General features: G+C 34.0%; 1 protein-coding gene across 1 annotated transcript in view; it reads left to right on the top strand.

The window, feature by feature from the left end:
• The window catches only part of CADM2 (cell adhesion molecule 2), a 1,093,258-nt gene that overhangs the window by 911,454 nt on the left and 163,007 nt on the right, over nt 1-18,797 (top strand). Inside the window, exon 4 of the mRNA XM_026457246.1 lies at nt 17,266-17,418. Within this exon, the coding sequence (XP_026313031.1) occupies nt 17,266-17,418 (153 nt within the window). The remainder of the gene's footprint in view (nt 1-17,265; nt 17,419-18,797) is intronic.

Raw genomic sequence — 18,797 nt, 5'->3', positions numbered from 1 at the left:
ACTGAGGCAGGAGAAACACTTGAACCCAGGAGACAGAGGTTGCAGTGAGCCCAGATTGTGCCAGAGTAAGACTCCGTCTTAAATAATAATGATGATAATAATAATAATAATGATAAAACAACAACAACAATAGTAGAAGAGAACCCCGAAGTGGACAAGTTTTGCTTGCCTACCAGTCATTACTAACATTTTACTAAGAAAGGCAAAATAAGTGTGGGTGGCAAGAGATCAGCATATATTTGTGCTTACTGAGATACTGTTGCCTTTTCTGGACTACTCACCCTGTTACTGAGTCCGTCTTTTCTTTTATTGGAGCTAATTTTTGACATTTAAAATCCTTCTGCAGATTTCAGTCAGTCACTGTCCTAACTCCATATTCAAAGTTTCTAGAACAGTTTCTAATGAACTTGATTCATTAGAGTCTTATTTAATTACATTCTATCCCTAGCTCTGATTTATGAATTTTATGCCACATTATCATTCACTTGTTTTCATGTTGCTTTGCAATTATCACCTACGTATTTTATATCTGTACATTTAGTCTCCTTCAAATAAATTGCGAGCTCTTAAAAATCAGTACAGGCACTTCCTACTTCTTTGGAACTTCCTCTATACATATTCAGTGTTTTGAAGGCATGTTTTAATAAATAATTTATATATTTAAAAATATATATATTATAAAAAATTCAATTTTATGTGTTGTTCTGTTTTTTTTCATTTGTCCCCATTATTTTTTTCCTACTTTCAGCGTGACTGCTCTAATCTCTCTCTACCCGAACACATAAATATGTACATATACATACACACATACACACACATATAACACATACACGCATGCACAAACGTGTATTCATTCTATACAGATAGTACATTAAGAAGTAGTTATTTCTTATAGACTCAAGTGTGTGCAATTTTTTAACAGAATAAGTTCTAATAGAATGAATAACAGCATGAATTTCACAAATTATGAAAAAAATCGTCATTTCTAAGAGGGATAATATTTAACATTTAGTATAATCATACTATAAATTCCCTTATTTTTCTTTTAGATAAAGACGACAGCTTAGAAAGTTAGAGAAGTAGAGCATCTTTAAAACCATCAAGATAGTACTTTTGTGTATGTGTAAAATGTAACAACTGTATGTCTAAGACAGTGTCTATGTCTAGATGCCGTCAATCACCTTCCTTCTTTTATTAGTTTCAGATCGAAGATAAACAAGAAGACTGACAGTTTTGTGTCCTTTGCTGTTTTGTGTCACCGTCACAGACAAAACAGTATTATGTCATCACTCAAGTCTGTCACATTTATTGTGTGCTCCTATGTGTCTTAAAGATTGTTTTCTTCCTAATCCTCACAAATAAATACATAAAGAATATGTTGATTATATATTATTTTATCGTGGAAATATTTCCCATAATATTATGTCCTCTATCACAGATGAGAACATTTATGCTGTTGCCAGCCTCAAGAGTAAATGTATTTTGTTTGAAAGAAATGTTCCTTAAACATTAAATATTTTAGAAAGAATTTATTTTTCAAAATATGGGGAAGCCGTAATGAAGATCCACATCTGTGTAATATATAAATCAAGCATAATGAATTGTATTGTTTCAGCATAAGAACTTAAGAAGTATTTAGTGCTACGAGAAGAAATACTTTGAAAAATTTTGAATTATGCTTATTTTATGGGTGATTTTCTTTAAATAGCATTGTACACTTCTTCAGAAAATTGGTATCTGATCTTGAATAGTGATGAAAATAGTGAATTGGCAAGTATAAGAAGATTTTCACATGATTAATATAATCACCACTTCCTTTTCCTTTTTCTTTTGTTTTCTGGAGTCTCATCTATTTCCATGTTGCCTTGCTTTCACATCTTAAGATGAGATCTTATGCCATGTTTCTTGCTAAAACACAGTCTAAACAAGTGAATCAGCTCTACAGCTAGCAAATAGTCAATTTCAGTAGTAACATAATAAGGTACCAACACTATAATCTGTGATTTTTATTTTATATCTTCTCAGCATAACATTTTAAAAATAGATAAATAGATATCATATAACTTAGCTGATAAAAATTTAAAAATTCAGAAAAGCTCAAAGAAGCAAGAAAGGAGTCCCAAATTTCATCAATCTATTTAGATACATTTTCTATTTTATTACAGAATAGATACCATATTGAACACTTTTTTTTTTTACATCTTTCTCTTCTATTTTCAATTAAGGTTATATTATTTTCCTATTGTAAAGGTTTTCAGGCTTATAATATGAAAGCTTTCTAATATTGCATTAAAATTATAGTGTTGGATATTAATTTATTTATACTTTTTCATTATTATAAATCTATGATGCCAGTTTTTTTTCATACAAATGTAGCTTAAAACGGAAATGACTTTCACTCGAATGATGCAATTCTTACCTTAATTGACAGTCTATTATCTTGATTGCCTAATGAATTTCTTAGGTAAATAGGTAATATTGTTCTGAGACCTTAGATGTGTAACGATTTTTCTATTGCAATATCATGTGGAAGATAAATTGGTTGGTTATGAAATTTTTGTCCTCAAAGTTGTGATGAAATTACTCATTTGTTTTTGAGATTTAATAACTATTCTAATGAAAACACAAATGACTTTTAGCTATAGAAATTATGCTACTAATATGCTTTCAATTGTGCTGTTATAGTGTTATTTTTCTTAATAATTTGTGTTTGTGTGTAATCTTTTCCTTCTCTTGTATGTACTCCTTATCTTCTGCTTTCTGAGCTATCTCAAGCTGGTTAACTAAATCATTGTTTCCATTTTGTGCTGCGTTTATATAGTTTTGGCTACTCTGAGTTTGGGCTTGAATTCTTCTTTTGCACCTCTATCTTCATCTCCGTTTTTAATTGGGTCTTTTATTGTAATATTTCAGATTAGTTTTTCTATGTGTCTTTCTGTTTTTTAACGGCGTTTATATCTTCTTACAGCATATTGAGGATTTAAACACTTTTACAATATTTTTCTGGTTTTTGTAGCAAATTCTATAGTAATTTTTTAAGAATGATATCCCTGCATGATAAATCGTATTTTTCATGCTGCCCATTTTACTTTTTAGTTAATTCATTTTTTTTCTGTTATGGTAATGCTAAAACTTCACTGGTTCAGCTAACTGGACAGAAGCTCCGCTAACTTCTTAAAGCTCGGCAATGCAGTGAAATGTGTCACTTTACTCACATTTTTTTGACTGAATCTGGTCACATGACAGCCTTTCACTAAACAATTAGTTACTGAATTTAAATATGGAATAAAACTTTTTTTTTAGAAAAGTAGTCGGCTTCGTTCCATTCATTCTTTAGCAGGAAGGTATTTCTTCAGATACGATGTGTGATGAGAGGAGACATTCATATTACCCTCAAATTCCTTTTTGTTCTACCACTAAATGGTTCATAAATGTGCTAGTTCTTAACGCAGTCCCTAATTTGAGGTTCCTTAATCACAGGTGGTCCCGTAGAGCTCATCTGGGATTTCAACTTTCCTAATTTTTGTGGGATCTCAGATACTTCTAACTACCACCATGCTCGTGATTCATTGCTGTTAAAGTTCTTGTTTCCTTTTTCTGCCTACATTTTTTAAAAATTATTTTTATTTTTGTTTTTTGAGACAGAGTCTGGCTCTGTGGCCCAGGCTGGAGTGAGTGGCGCGATCCTCGCTCACTGTAAGCTCCGCCTCCCGGGTTTAGGCCATTCTCCTGCCTCAGCCTCCCGAGTAGCTGGGACTACAGGTGTGAACCACCAAGCCCAGCTATTTTTTGTATTTTTGGTAGAGACATTTCACCGTGTTAGCCAGGATGCTCTCAATCTCCTGATCTCGTGATCCGCCTGCCTTGGCCTCCCAAAGTGCTGGGATTACAGGGGTGAGCCACCCAGCCCGGCCCTATCTGCCTACAGTTTACTTGTGAGTTCTGAACCTTCTCGAATGTAATCTACCACTGCCAATCCCAGTGTGTATGGCAGGAGATTACTTTTATACTGTTCTTACTATAACATGAGATCTCCTGGGTTCCTTAGAAACAATTCTGATCACTTCAAAATGCAGCAACGACTTAGTATTTTCTGCTTGGTAAAATTCCTTGTTTATCTTGAATAGATGCATAGACAAAGAGTCATTTAGCTTGTTTGGGCTAACTTTTTGTTGTTGTTGTTGCTGTTGATGATTTTTTTTTTTTAACTTTTACTTTATGTTCAGGGTACATGGTCAGATTTGTTATATGGGTATACTTGTGTCATGGAGATTTGTTGTACTGATTATTTTGTCACCAAGGTATTCAGCCTAGTACCCATTAGTTATTTTTTGCTGATCTTTCCTTCTTCCCCTCTTCCATCCTCAGGTAAGCCCTTGTGTCTGTTGCCTTCTTTGTGTCTGTGTGTTCTCATCATTTAGCTCCCACTTATAAGTGAGAAAATGCTGTATTTGGTTTTCTGTCCTGCACTAGTTTGCTAAAGATGATAGCCTTGAACTCCATCCGTGTTCCTACAAAGGACATGATCTTGTTCTTTTGTATGGCTGTGTAATATTCCATAGTATATATGTACCACATTTTCTTTATCCATTCTACCAGTGATGGACATTTAGGTTAATTACATGTCTTTGCAATTGTGAATAGTGCTACAATGAAAAAAAATGTATGCATATGTCTTTATGGTAGAATGATTTCTATTCCTTTGGATATGTATCCCATAATGGGATTGCTGGGTTGAATGGTAGTTATGTTTTTAGCTCTTTCAGGAATTCTCACATTGCTTTGCACAATGGTTGAACTATTTTACACTCTCCTTCTTATACAATATACAAAAAAATCAACTCAAGATTGATTAAAGAGTTAAATGTAAAACCCAAAACTATAAAAACCCTGGAAGACAACATAGGCAATAATATTCTGGACATAGGAACTGACAGAGCTTTCATGATGAAGATGCCAAAAACAATCACAGCAAAAGCAAAAGTTGACAAATGAGATCTAATTAACCTTAAGAGCTTCCGTACAGTAAAAGAAACTATAAACAGAGTGAACAGACAAACTATGGAATGGGACAAAACGCTTGCAAACTATGCATCTGAGAAAGGTCTAATATCCAGCAACTATAAGGAAGTTGAATTTACATGAAAAAACAACCCCATTAAAAAGTGGGCAAAACATGAACAGTTTTCAAAAGAAGATATACACATGGCCAAAATGTACATTAAAAATTCTCAACATCACTAATCATTAGAGAATGCACATCAAAACCACTGAATGTTTTCTAAGTCTGTTTAGTCTATCATCAGTCTTATATTTAATAAGATACCATCACAGTTTTTCAAACAGATTGAATATGAGCATTAGTAATTATTAGCTAGGAAGTTACTTGAATGTGATATTTAAGAGATCTATAGGTTCTAGAGTCAGACTGGTTGAACACTCATCTGTTCATCTGTGTTCAGATATATATTATCTATGTAACTTTGGGTGAGTTACTGAACCTCTCTGATGTTTAGGTTTCTCATCTTTAGAAGAGAAATAATGCTAGTGTAAGTCTCAATGAGCGATTGTGAAGATAAAAGGTAGAAAAATCTATGTAAACACTTAGCAAATGTTTTGTCAGATAGCGCATACTCCGTAAATTAACGTTACTCTACCATTGTCGTCGTCGTCATCATCATCACTGTCACCATCATCATGCGATTTTTCCTCTATGTGATGACTGTGTTCCTATATCCATCTTTGATGAGACATTAGGTTTATCTACTGCCCTTCTATTGATCACATGGTTGGTAGGTATCCAGTTCTTTAAGAATTTTTTTAAAGGGCGTTTTTTTTTTGGTCCAGTCGGAAAATCCCCCAAAATATGTGTATGGTGTGGCTATTCAAAATATGCTGTGGAACATACAAACAAAACACAGTTTGTTAGCACATTATTTTCAAATCGTGTATTTTTCTTATTCTCTCCTGCTTTGGAAGACTATTTTCTACAATCTTTCCTTTCATACTGTCCCCATTATCTCAGTGAAAGCTCCCTAAGAGAGAGCCAGTATCTTTTCTACAGTGTAAGCTGGTTGTTGGGCTGCCTGTGTAACCAAGGCCAAGTCAAGCTCAAAGCCTGTGAGTCTAGATCTCAAAGATTTCTATGATGGTGGTGGAGTCAGCAAGTACAGAAGACTTTGAAGCTGTACATATCACACTATGGATTTCCCTCTTGAGAATTAGTAAGAGCAGTGTGTGTTCAGAGCTTTCTCTCTGGGTTTCAGAAGTCACCTCCACAGTATATCTCATTTCAACTTAGCTACAAAGTAGGAATTCACAGTTACTGCTGAACCATTATATTTAATAAAACACAATGTGTTCTTTTATTATAAATTTCATATGATGTGTCTAATTTGATGTATATTTTTTCCAATCTTTTTGGTAAGTTTTGGAACATTTCTTACGTGAATTACTTTTAAAAAAAAGCCCTTATTATACTCATTTATAAAAGACATTTATCAAATTACCTTTCATCAGTCACTTTCATTTGCCCTAGGAGTCACAACTTCAATAATTTTAATTTTACATTGGCTTTTTGCCCTACTCCATCTTAAACTGCCCTTCTCACTTATCTATATATTTATTCATATGTACAATGTATACATAGTATTGTATTTATATTTATACTTTTATAAATTTATATTTATACATTTTATATATATATATATATAATTTAGATGCATTCAATACTATATGTTACAAGAAAATATGATTAAATTTTCCAAAATTTTATCTTTTAGTTGTGGCAAAGTATTAAAATATGCTGCCTCTCCTTTTTACATTTATTTTTTCTGCCTTTTGCTAAAACTTGTTATCAATTTGAATGTCATGAAATTTTGTTTACATTGACTGTCTTAGTCTGTTGCCTGTTGCTATAACAAAATACCACAGACTGGGTAATTTACAAACAGTAGAAATTCACTTGGCTCATGGTTCTGGAGGCTGAAGTGTAAGAACATGGTGCTGGCATCTGGCAAGGGTCTTTGTGCTGTATCATGGCAGAAGGTAGAAGGACACTTCCCAAAACTTCTTTGTTAAAGTCATTGAAATGCTCCATAAGGAAGAGCCCTCATGACCTAATTATTCCTTAAAGGGCCAACCTCTTAATACTGTTACAATGGCAATTAAATCTCAATGTGAGCTACGGAGGAGACATTCAAGCCAGAGTGTTAACACAATTTCTAAATGTTAACATGTAACTTAATATAAATGGAATTGTTAAAAACCAATTCAGATCACTCTGTGATAAAGAAAAATAAATCATTTAAAGAAAGAAAATTCAATATCATAGAAAATGCTTTAAAAAGTAGGCTGCCAGCCAAGCGTGGTGGCTCAAGCCTGTAATCCCAGAACTTTGGGAAGCCATGGCAGGCGGATCACTTAATGTCAGGAGTTTAAGACCAGCCTGGCCAACATGGTGAAACTTCATCTCTACTAAAAATAGGAAAATTAGTCAGGCATGGTAGTGGGTGCCTGTTATCCCAGCTACTGGGGAGGCTGAGACAGGAGAATCGCTCCAACCAGGGAGGCAGAGGTTGCAGTGAGCTGAGATTGTGCCACTGCACTCCAGCCTGGGTGACAGAGTGAGTGAAACTCGTCTCAAAAAAATTAAATTAAATTAAATGCAAAAAGTAGGATGTCATTCTTCAAATTCTACATGGTAAATGATAATTTTAAAAATTTGTATTACTCATCACTTTCTCATTGAATTTTTGATGTATGTGAGATATCTTAGAAACAATATTTATTATAATCAGTAATTTGCTAATTTTTTAAAGATAATATTTTATTTGTGAAAAATTCACACACACCTCCTCCATCCCCAAAAGAGAAAAATTAGTAAGAATTGGGGAAACTGAAGGAAGAAAGCAAGATCAAGTGGTTAAACTTTCCATAGCAAAAATATATTGGCAATGAAAAATATTAAACTCATTTCATAGGAAATTATGGACTATTATTAATAAAATTTATATTATTTTAATATTTTTATGGTTATGCCTACATTTTAAAAATATAAAAGTGAACAATTTCTTAATTGTACAACATGTTCCTTCTGGATTTTCAGTTTGTGTACTCTAAGAAGTTGTTTATTTCATTAAATAATTATGTTATTACCTTAATGAAAACAGAACTGTGAAAAATTTATTCCAAATTTCAGGCTGTGAAAGGAACAACTCTGGGATTATTAGAATTGTACACAATGTAGTCTGGAGTCACTTTCCCTTCCTGTGTTGTAAGCATCAACCAAAGGCTTTCACAGAATATGGGATCCTGTAAAATTGCAAGACAGTTTATAAATACCAAGGGCTGATTTCTCTATCTAATGAAGGCAGATGGTTTTGATTCCCAGTCTACCTTTGTGTATGCATTTCCATAACAGCATGACATATAATCTTCTTGTCTCTTTGATAAAAATGCTACATGAGAGTTACACCACATGGCTACATATGGTGGTTTTATAGTTAGATATAAAAAATGAATTTCATATGTCTATGAGGAGACCAATATATTGTAGGTTGTTAAAAAGAATGAGGGCTTACAAAAATTGTATGGTTCAAATACCACAGCATTTTCTAGTTCTAAAGATCTAGGCCAATAGTGAGTGGTCTCAAATTGTGAATGCTATCAAATACCAAAATGTATTTTCTCAAGAAAAATGAAAACGGTAATGTGACAAACACCTAGGGAAATACTGTGTTTTGAAGAAGGAAACAGAATATTCACAAATGTTTATTTTTAGGGGATGGAGAAGAAATATTTTGTCTCTATAAGGCTCTTGAAAATGTGTATTAGAATTTTGTAGTTAATTAATTTTGATGGCTATCTGTTAACAGTCTTCTCTCATAAAACTATCATACCAAACATAGAAATACTAGGGTGTAAAAACTGAAATTCTATTACTGAAAAACTTTCTTCAAATAGTGACACAGTTTCCAGATTTATTGCATAGGTTCTGTTTGCATTTCTATTCGAAAACTCCATTTACTATGGTTTCAGTAAAAATTCAGTCCAGGCTGAAACTTGGTATACCAAATACGAGCTCTGGAGCAATGGTTGTTTTTACCAATTTTCCAGAAGATTGATTTAGATTGTTTTATGTTGTATGACTGTAAAAGAACAAAACAGAAAAAGATTCACTTGTTTGATATTTTATTCCGTCTATAACACAAATCTCCTTTTTTTTCCCCTGGCAATTTGTACCATTACAAATGACACATACTGATTTTAAATATGCAATAAGATTGTATGGCGCTACCAACAAATAAAATAACATTTTGATAATAAGACTGGTTAGATTTCTTTCATCTTGCCTCTTTTGCAATATCTAGTGGCATATTTTCATCATACAGCTCAAGATACAAAATGTAACATCTGACAAGTGTTAAGTCTTAGACTTATGACCTTTTTGTAAGCTTTATTATAATTTATTTGACTTAGTTTTCCGTTCTGATTTATTAGGGCACAGATCTAATTAGCAGAAAAATTATTCTAGTATATAAAAAACAAAGTTGTCCTCACTGAAGCTTCAAATTCTTGTCCGGATTCTGATCCTTGGGGGAAGTAGAGATTTCAACTGAAAAAACAGGTCTGGCAGATTGCATGAGTCAGTCCTGTTAGTGACCAGCTTCGGAGAAAACAGTAGGAGTAAAGCAGAGTAAGCAATGAGCAGAGGTCTAGGTGGACAATGTGCAGACAGCAAGCCTGTTGCAGAAGTCTAGAAGCAGCAGTGTTTGTCTGGGTAACCTTAAAGAACAAAGTTAGAAACAGAGGAAGTAGTCTACTCTCAGGCAACAGAGAGCAAAATAAAATTTGATATTGCACCAAAGGCCTTATGGGTAGAGTTTTTAAGTACATCTTCCCATAGGTAACACTTGGCTTATTGTACTGACACATCTAAACTTTCTGTAGGAATTGAGTGGGATTCTTGGGTGGAGAGCACACGCACTGAGGCTAGGGGAAATAAAGGCTTGACACCCTGTGGTTGCTGAAATCCTACCACATCAGTGACATGGAATTTAGGTTAGGAAATGAAACTTACTGGTTGGAGATTAAATGCATTTAAAACCTTTTAAATGTGTGCAATGTTTGCCTTGGCTAAAGCTTATGAGTGTAAAATGTTATACTTTTAAGGCATTAATTATATTAACATTGAGAATTCATGTAGCCAAGGGATACTTGAAGTGATTTCTATCATCCTGATGTAGGTTTTCCTTTAGTACCTGTCTATAAAATATAATGAATTATAATGATAAAAAATCACACAGTATAAAATATTCACTTAATACATGGAATTTTCTAAAATGTTAATACAATTGTAGAATATTGTATGCTGAAGATTAATAATCCATATATTCAATTTAATCTAGTAAATTACTAATGGGTATCAATATGTACCATGACATGTGTGAGGCCTTGAAAAAAGTCCAAAAAGATATATCATAACCCCAATTTGGGGAAGTTTCATGTCCAATGGGTGAACTAGAAAAAAATGTAAGAAATGTTGCATTTTAATGTCCTCTTAAAAGTGACTCACAGTGAAATATAATTTTTCAGTCATGATTTAAGAATTCTAAAATGTGACATGAATTATTACTCACTAGAAATCAATTTAAAGATACTTTTTAAAGTTTCCAGCAAGGAGTATGTGATCAACTTTATAAATATAACACTTAAGGAAAGAACACTATTAATGCAAGTATTCACAAATTGCTAGCAGCTTCTTGAATAAATAATGCTACATAAATTAAACAGTACTATTCTTACTAAGTTAATTTGATCTGAAACTAATTCATATGCAACTTACTAAATATGCCAGTACCTTTTGTTAGGAATGGGCATCAAATGTGTCTAAAATCCTCCAATTAATTGTCTTTGGCATTTTTATGTTATTCAGCATGAATCCAAAATACACATTTGTATGATGATGAACCATTTGAAACCAATGGTGTATTGGAAAAATCATTTTATCCAGAATTAAGTACTATTTAATAGAATTTTACTCATTGATCATATAGTAGAGTGTTATACGCAGCCAAGATGAAATCTTCCAGAATTTAGAGTTTTGAACTGTTAAATTACCTCACCGGTGGGTAGCAGGCAACTAATGGCTGTTAGGGCATGACCTCAAAGTGGCCTACTTAACCCATTAGCTTATTTTTAATCTCTCTGATACATGAATAATGATCTTTTTTCTTTTATTACACATGCTCATTTCTTTTATTCTTTATTCGATCCTAGTTTAATGTTTTAAAATATTTTTAAATAAAATGTTTGAGTTTTTAATTTATTATTGAAAAGGACATTCAGGTAATGATTTATATTCTGTGTCCTCAAAGGGAAACATTTTTTAAAAGATTGAATTTATTTCCACTGACAATATTACAATTCTTTATTTAGGTTCACTATATATTTGGGAACTGCTACACAGAAAAGTTAAATGATATGAATGGTCAGTGATTAACTATGGCCTTTTGTGTTTTGGAAAACCGTAAGGTAAAATGAAAATATTTTCAAAGTTCACTCATCCAGTAGTTCAGATCATTTTCCAGTGAACTGTCACTTACTTAAAAAAAAATTTTGTAGCATGATATTTCTAGCTCTTTTATACTCAACAGTGTCTAAATGGAACATTTTGTTTCTTCTGTTTTTTCTTTTCCTTTTTTCTTTTTTTTTTTTTTGGCTTCTGTCCCATGGGGGATCCTGTGGAGAGATATTGAAGAGGACTTCCTAGTTCAGCTCTTTTTCACTCTGTTCTTATCACATATAGACAGAGTTTAGCTCTCAGTTTCAATTCAATAGCTACTCGCTGAATGAATGCCTACTGTGTATATAGCTGTAGCTCAGGGTGCTGAAATAGTGAAATAAGGTTCCTGCTCACAGGGAACCCATTGAGTTATAGTATATTCCTCTTTGGACTGTTAAAGGTTTTTTCCATATTCTTTTGTACTTGAAATGCTGTTTGAAAGTGAACTGTAGATGACATCATAAGTGTTTGTGAATCTGAAAAGATTAACAGTGTGGATATAGTTTTTACTTAAAATATTCAGTTCGTGGAAAATCGTGTTAGGCAGCTCCAGTGGTTAGCCAATAAACTATTAAGAAAATGTACACAATAAATAATCCATGTAGTAATTGTGGCAGTGTCTTGGTCCTTAAGAATGTGTTGTCCATTTTTAAATACATATTCATATATTTCGGATCTAAAATTCTAAACCACGTTCTTTATACTTTCATTGTGATGTAGCACTGTGATGTCTATGAGTTTTACTTCATAGACAACTGAGATATATTTAAGTAACTTGCTCAAGTTAATATGATTAACCTCTACTGAAACTTACATAAAACTTCATATGTTCCACTTTTCAGAGCCTAGTTTTTAATTAGTTAAGTCTGGTAATAATCATATAAATAACTGAAAGTATTATGTGATTTGGTAAGTTGAACTGATTGAAACATTTCAGACACTAAAATATCTAGTTTATCCTCAGGATTCCAAACCCCAAATAATTTTAAAATGTCACTGTAGATGTATTTTAAGTCACTTTACATTCTACATGATATCATTCAATTCTCATCATAATCCAAAGATAGAAGGAATCAGAAGTTATCATCACCAGAAACTGACCTCACACAAGTGTCTGGAGCCAAGTCTTTTGATTTCAAATTGGTGCCTTTAGCCTGATTCAGTGAAAATGGTTTAAATATGAAAGTCTGATATTCGTATGTTTTGAGCAATTCAGTTTAACTTTAGCGATGTTATACAAGTTCCAAAATACAGTCTGGCTAAAATAGAGTTAAATTCCTTTTGTCAGGATTCACTGAGAATTGTAAGCGCTGTCTGTGTCAATGGAACCTGTGTTAGGGGAAATGAAATTGAACACAGGAGGTGGGTAACATGTTCTATCCATACAGTATCATGACAGGAATTTGAGATTTTTCCTTTTGGTGACGTCTTTAAAAATGTGTGAACAAAATACATGAGTACACATAGAAATAAAATTATAACATTATATATAAATACATATACTCATATAAGATAAATATTTAGATGAATACATCGTTGTTTTGAAAAGGGGTTGATATAGCATGAGTTCCTATTGTGAGAATAACAAATTTGTGCCCTACTATTTTCCTCTGGCAGCTAAACAAGGCATCTATATCATGGCATGTAGGAGATACAGAATGAAGTAGAAATCTTTTTTAAGTGTGCTGTATCCAAATACAGTCACAAGCACAGACCTGCTTTATTTTTCACGTTCAGTATAAATATATTTTAAAAATATTTGCAAGTATATATCTTCCTAAACAATTAGAGTTCACAAAGAATGACGGCAAAGGGGATAAAATCATTTAGGTATTTATTATTTGAGTGTGTGGGAGGATGATTTTTTAAAGATATTTAGAATCATGAAGATTTAGAATTTTCCCAAAGGTTATATTATTTTGTAATCATCTGCTCCTCTCACAAAGCATATAGGGAAGGTGCAGGTAATTTAAAAATATATGGCATTTGGGATCACCCTCTTGTGTAGTAAATGTGTACATTGAATTTTAAGCTTTGATATTCTAACTGTTCCCCCTACTCCGTCAAATGTGAATTAAAATTTTTTAATCAATTTTTTTTGTAGATTTATATGCAGTTGTAAGAAATAATACAGAGAGCTCTTGTGTACCCTTCACCCAAGAAACAGCTGTAAAGCTATGAAACAACATCACAGTGAGGAAACTGGCACTGATACAGTTCAATAGTCTTATTTGGTTTTCATCATTTTCACATGTATTTGTTTCTGTGTTCATATGTGTAAGTGTGTGTGTATATATGTTTACTTCTAAACAATGTTATTGCATGTGTAGATTCATGTATCCATCACTTCAATCAAGAGACAAAATAGTTCCAGAACCACAAGGATCCCTTCTTCCTCTCAGAGCCACACCCATGTCCCTCTACTCTCCATCGCCCCCTGCCATCCCTAGCCCTTGGCAACCAAACTCTGTTCTCTACCGCTGTAATTTTGTTATCTCAAAACATCATATAAATGGATTCCATCTTTATTTAAAGAGTTTTTGAGTGTATTCTTTGTATGCCTTTCTTAGCGGTTGCTCTGGGTATTGCAATTAACAGATGTAATTTACACAGTCTACTAGTAGCAACATTTTACCACTTCAAGTAAGGCAACCTTACTTCCACTAGGTATCTGTGCCCTATCCACTTTTTTTCTTGTCTTGAGTATTCCTTCTCTAATAATGGTGGACATTATCAAAGTTATACTTTTTGTTTTAATAATCACATATTTGAAAAAACCTCAGGAAAAGGGTAGTCTATTCTATTTTCTCATATTTTGCTATTATTTTTGTTCCTTCTTGGTGCTTCAATATTTCCTCTTATTACTAATTCTTTTATGTTTGAAAAACTTTAATTTTTCTTTAAGACAGTCCTGCTAGAGGCAAATTATCTGTTTTTCTTTCTTCTAAGAACATATGTATTTCATCTTGATTCCTAAAGGATAGTGTTACTGGTTAAGAAATCATAGTTGACAGCTCTTTTCATTCAGGAGTTGAAAAACGCACCACTTCCTCTGGCCTCCATGATTTGAAATGGGAAATGTATTGTCATTTGAATTTGTATTCTCTTACAGGTAATAAGCCATTCTCTTGAGCTCCTTTCAAGAAGTTTGTCTAGTTTTCATCTAGTTTTCACAGTAGAGTTCACTCTCCTGTGAGAAGTACCCTCATTCATCTGACAGGAGGCGGAGCTCAGGCAGGAAGGCTTGTTTTCAGAAGTTTCCTTTTGATGTATCTCGACATAGAGTTCTTTGGGTTTTTCCTACTTGGGTTTCACTCAGCTTCTTGATTGATTCTGTATCTTCCTGACTTTTGCCAAATGTGGAATGTTTTCAACCATTATTTCTTTGAATACTCTTTTAGTCCCACTCTCTTTCTTCATTCCTTCTGGGACTCTAATGATACCACTGACAGATACTTGGTATTGTCTCACAGGTCCCTGGGGCTCTGTTCTTTCCTATCTTTTCTTTCTATCCTTCTATCTTCTCTCAGCTATTCAGATTGGGTGAATTGTATTTCTCTGTCTTTAAATTAATGGATTCTATCCTCTGTTATTTTCACTGTACTATAGAGCAAATCCAATTAGTTTTTATATTGGCTTTTGTATTTTTATTTCTATAACATCCATTTTTAATAACATTTTGCATGCTAAGGTTTCATGTTTTTTTAGTTGTGCCAAGATAATTAGTAATTGCTTATTAAAGTAATTTTATAATGGCTTCTTCAAATTTTTGTCAAAAATGTCAATATTTGATTCATCTCAGTATAGGCATCTGTTGGTCATTTTTTCTCATTCAGTTATGATTTTCCTGGTGTTTATTATGACTAGTAAGTTTTTTTAATTATTATATGCTGAGCATTTTGGTTATTATGTTAAGAGACTCTGGATGCCAATTAAGTTTATTCTCAGAAGCAGTTGCTAGTCCTAGCTTTCAATTATGGGCTGTGGTTCTAATGAGAATTAAATTTTTAGGGGCTTTGTGCTGCTATTTGGACAGGTTGATTTATCTAATTCTACTGGGGACCACACTGATCTCTTCTGGACCACATAAGGGACAAGAGGAGATTCCCCAGGCTAAGCTGTAGTGGTCTAGGGGAGGTAAAATATGCTCTAGCTCAGCGGTCCCCAACCTTTTTGCCACCAGGAACCAGTTTTGTGGAAGACAATTTTTCCATGGATGGTGGGCAGTGTGTGTGTGTGTGGGGGGATGGTTTTGGGATGAAGTTGTTTGACCTCAAATCATCAGGCATTAGTTAGATTCTCACAAGGAGCCCGCAACCTAGATGCCTCATATGCAGAGGTCACCATAGGGTTCACTCTCCTATGAGAAGTGCTCCTGCTGATCTGACAGGAGGCAGAGCTCAAGCAGTAATGCTGGCTAGCTCATGACTCACCCCCTGCTGGGTGACCCGGTTCCTAACAGGCTGCAAACTGGAACTGGCCCATGGCCTAGGGGTTGCGTACCCCTGCTCTAGCAAATGAAAAGAGGATTACTTCCAGGGTTCTGTACTTGCTGGAGAGACATCCCGTCCCTGCGTATACCCTCCTGCCTCACTTTCCACACAACTACTAGAGCTGCTTATCTGTTCAGTACCTCCAGATGGAAAGGGGAAGTCTTAGGCACCCTGGAAAAACAGGTCACTGTGCCTAGCTGTTTGCTGTTAGTAAGGCTCCTACTTCACTCCCCTTGCAGGCAACCCAGTCTCTCCTGATATTGTTGGATGGATTCTCATTTGACCAGCCATAAAAAATGAGTCTACCTAGACTAACTTCTGTTTCTAGGTTGTGTTTGGGAGAAGCTGGGTCTGGATCATCTTTTACTGTTGTTTGGGAAGCTACTGGGATATTCCTTGGGTGCTGGTGTCTTTAACCGGTCCTCCTCACTCTTTCTACCATTTAGAGTACTCTTTTAGTTGCCGCTTGCTTAACTCCAGATTTTACAGCTCTACTTAGTGGAGCACATAATGATAAACTTTTTAATGCTTTTCCTCCCCCAAAATGAGTCAAGTGAAGCATAATTCAGCAAGATGCTAAAATATCTTCTGTGAAAATGAGTGTCTTGTGATAGAAAAGGTGATTCAGACGAAAGACTACATTAACATACAGTACAGCAGAGGCACCAACCAATCAGAGCAAATTTAAAAGTCAGATAGTTTACAGGTGCCTTTCTGCTCAGTATCAGCTCAAGTTTAAATAGTTCAAGTGCCTCTATTGCAGAGGGCTTTTAATATGCCAATATTTTTGTTGTTGCCTTGGAAGGCCTGCCGCAGTCACAGTTTACCAAAGTTATCTGTCCATAGAAGTGAACCCACTTTGTTTATAGCTTTTCTTGGCACTGGTATTCTATGAAAGATTTGTAGAGGACAGCTATGTTTATCAACATCAGTATCTACCTCATCTAAAGTATTGTATTAGATGTCATCATTTAATTATAAAGTGATTTCTGGAAACATTAAGGAGCACCTAATTCTACTTTGATTTTTAAATATCTGATAAAATATTTCAATGTATTTAAACTTTCTTTTAAACTGTTCCAAGAAGTAAGATTTCAATGTATGGCCAAAGAAAACATTTATTGTATTGTGTTGAAAATATATAGTCTAAAAATACTGACTTTTTCTGATGTTTTTATTTACGTTTTCAATATTTTCTCTTTCCAGCTTTAAGGGACAATAGGATCGAGCTGGTTCGCGCTTCCTGGCATGAATTGAGTATTAGTGTCAGTGATGTGTCTCTCTCTGATGAAGGACAGTACACTTGTTCTTTATTTACGATGCCTGTCAAAACTTCCAAGGCCTATCTCACCGTTCTGGGTAAGTGCAAGGGACTAACACCATGTAATCACACAACCAGAGTGATATATATTGCTACAGCAACATAATTCAATACAAAAATATATTTCAAAGATTGTATAAATAGATATGGTTTAATCCTTTCTCTGCTATATTTTAACAAAGGCATTTTAAAATCATTCAGTCCCTTTCTGAATTTTATAAAGGGACAAAGACAGAGAGATTCAAAGATGTATATGACTGCTAGAAGACACACGGCTATTTTGTTTCTTAGCCAGCAATAGACACCGGTTCTCTTGATTTCAGCTAATTTTTTTTATCACATAATCTGTATGTTGTATATATTCTGATCCTTTTACAAAATGACACAATACTGAGCATAATGAGTTCACCTTGTATTCTGTACTATGCTTCTTTATTTGATCATGTGAGTCACCTGATAAGGGCCTTTCTCGCGAACTTGTGGCTCTCAGATATGACCTGCTTGTGTATTTAGTGCATTTAAATGACCCTGATATTTCCATGTGCCTTCTTCTCTCCTTTTAAAATTATATTCTCTAGATTCCTAAATGAAGTACCTAATGTCGCTTGAGCTTGCAGCTTGTAGTTTCTTTGTGTTTCTATTCTCTAAATATTGGGCCATTTTCCCAAAGGTGAAAGTGACACACAAAAAGCAATACATTCATAGAGATTCTGAGGAAATAACGTTGCAGCTCCGAGCTCTCTGTGATTCCACAGATGTCAGTGCCCCAATCAGCTGAAATTGCTGCAGTTCATTGAAACACACCTGTGTACTGAACAAGTTAGAGGAATTTAAAGATTGATTTTTTTTTCCCCCTAAGCTTGCCCTCCTCTTTAGATAGAAAAAGGCACAATGTTGCATTTAAAAGGACTAACACATGCTGTTCTTTTGGGTGGGAATATTAAAGTTAATCCAGCTAGTGAATTGGTTTTGTGCATAGGATATAAAACATATTTCTTTGCAAGTCACACTGGGACTATTTTATAAAAATCTTCACAAGTTTGCCATTAAAGACAAAATACACCCAGTAAAATGGAGTATTTCAGGATAACAACTGCATAAGGTTAATGTATTGTTCTGTAGAGAGCCAATTTGAAACTCAAAGAATAGATGACTGATAAATTCAGTTTATTAAATGGTGATGTGGCATAGATTTTTAAAAAAGAAAGCAGGTAATATGTAGGTGAAGATAAAAAATGTTAAGAGTAGTTATGTTAATTTCTCATGCATCTTTGTGGTTACTGTGTTACTGTTGTTTAATTTGTACTTCTCATATTGGTGCTTTTCAACATTCCTTTTCTTTCTTTTTTTTTTTTTTGAGACAGGGTCCAACTCTGTAGCCTGACTGGAGTGCATTGGCGTCATCTCAGCTCACTGC

This window comes from Piliocolobus tephrosceles, chromosome 2 (genome assembly GCF_002776525.5).
Source record: "Piliocolobus tephrosceles isolate RC106 chromosome 2, ASM277652v3, whole genome shotgun sequence".
NCBI classification, from domain to species: domain Eukaryota; kingdom Metazoa; phylum Chordata; class Mammalia; order Primates; family Cercopithecidae; genus Piliocolobus; species Piliocolobus tephrosceles.
Note: the sequence above shows the minus strand (reverse complement) of the source record. Positions and strands in the feature narration are given on the sequence as shown.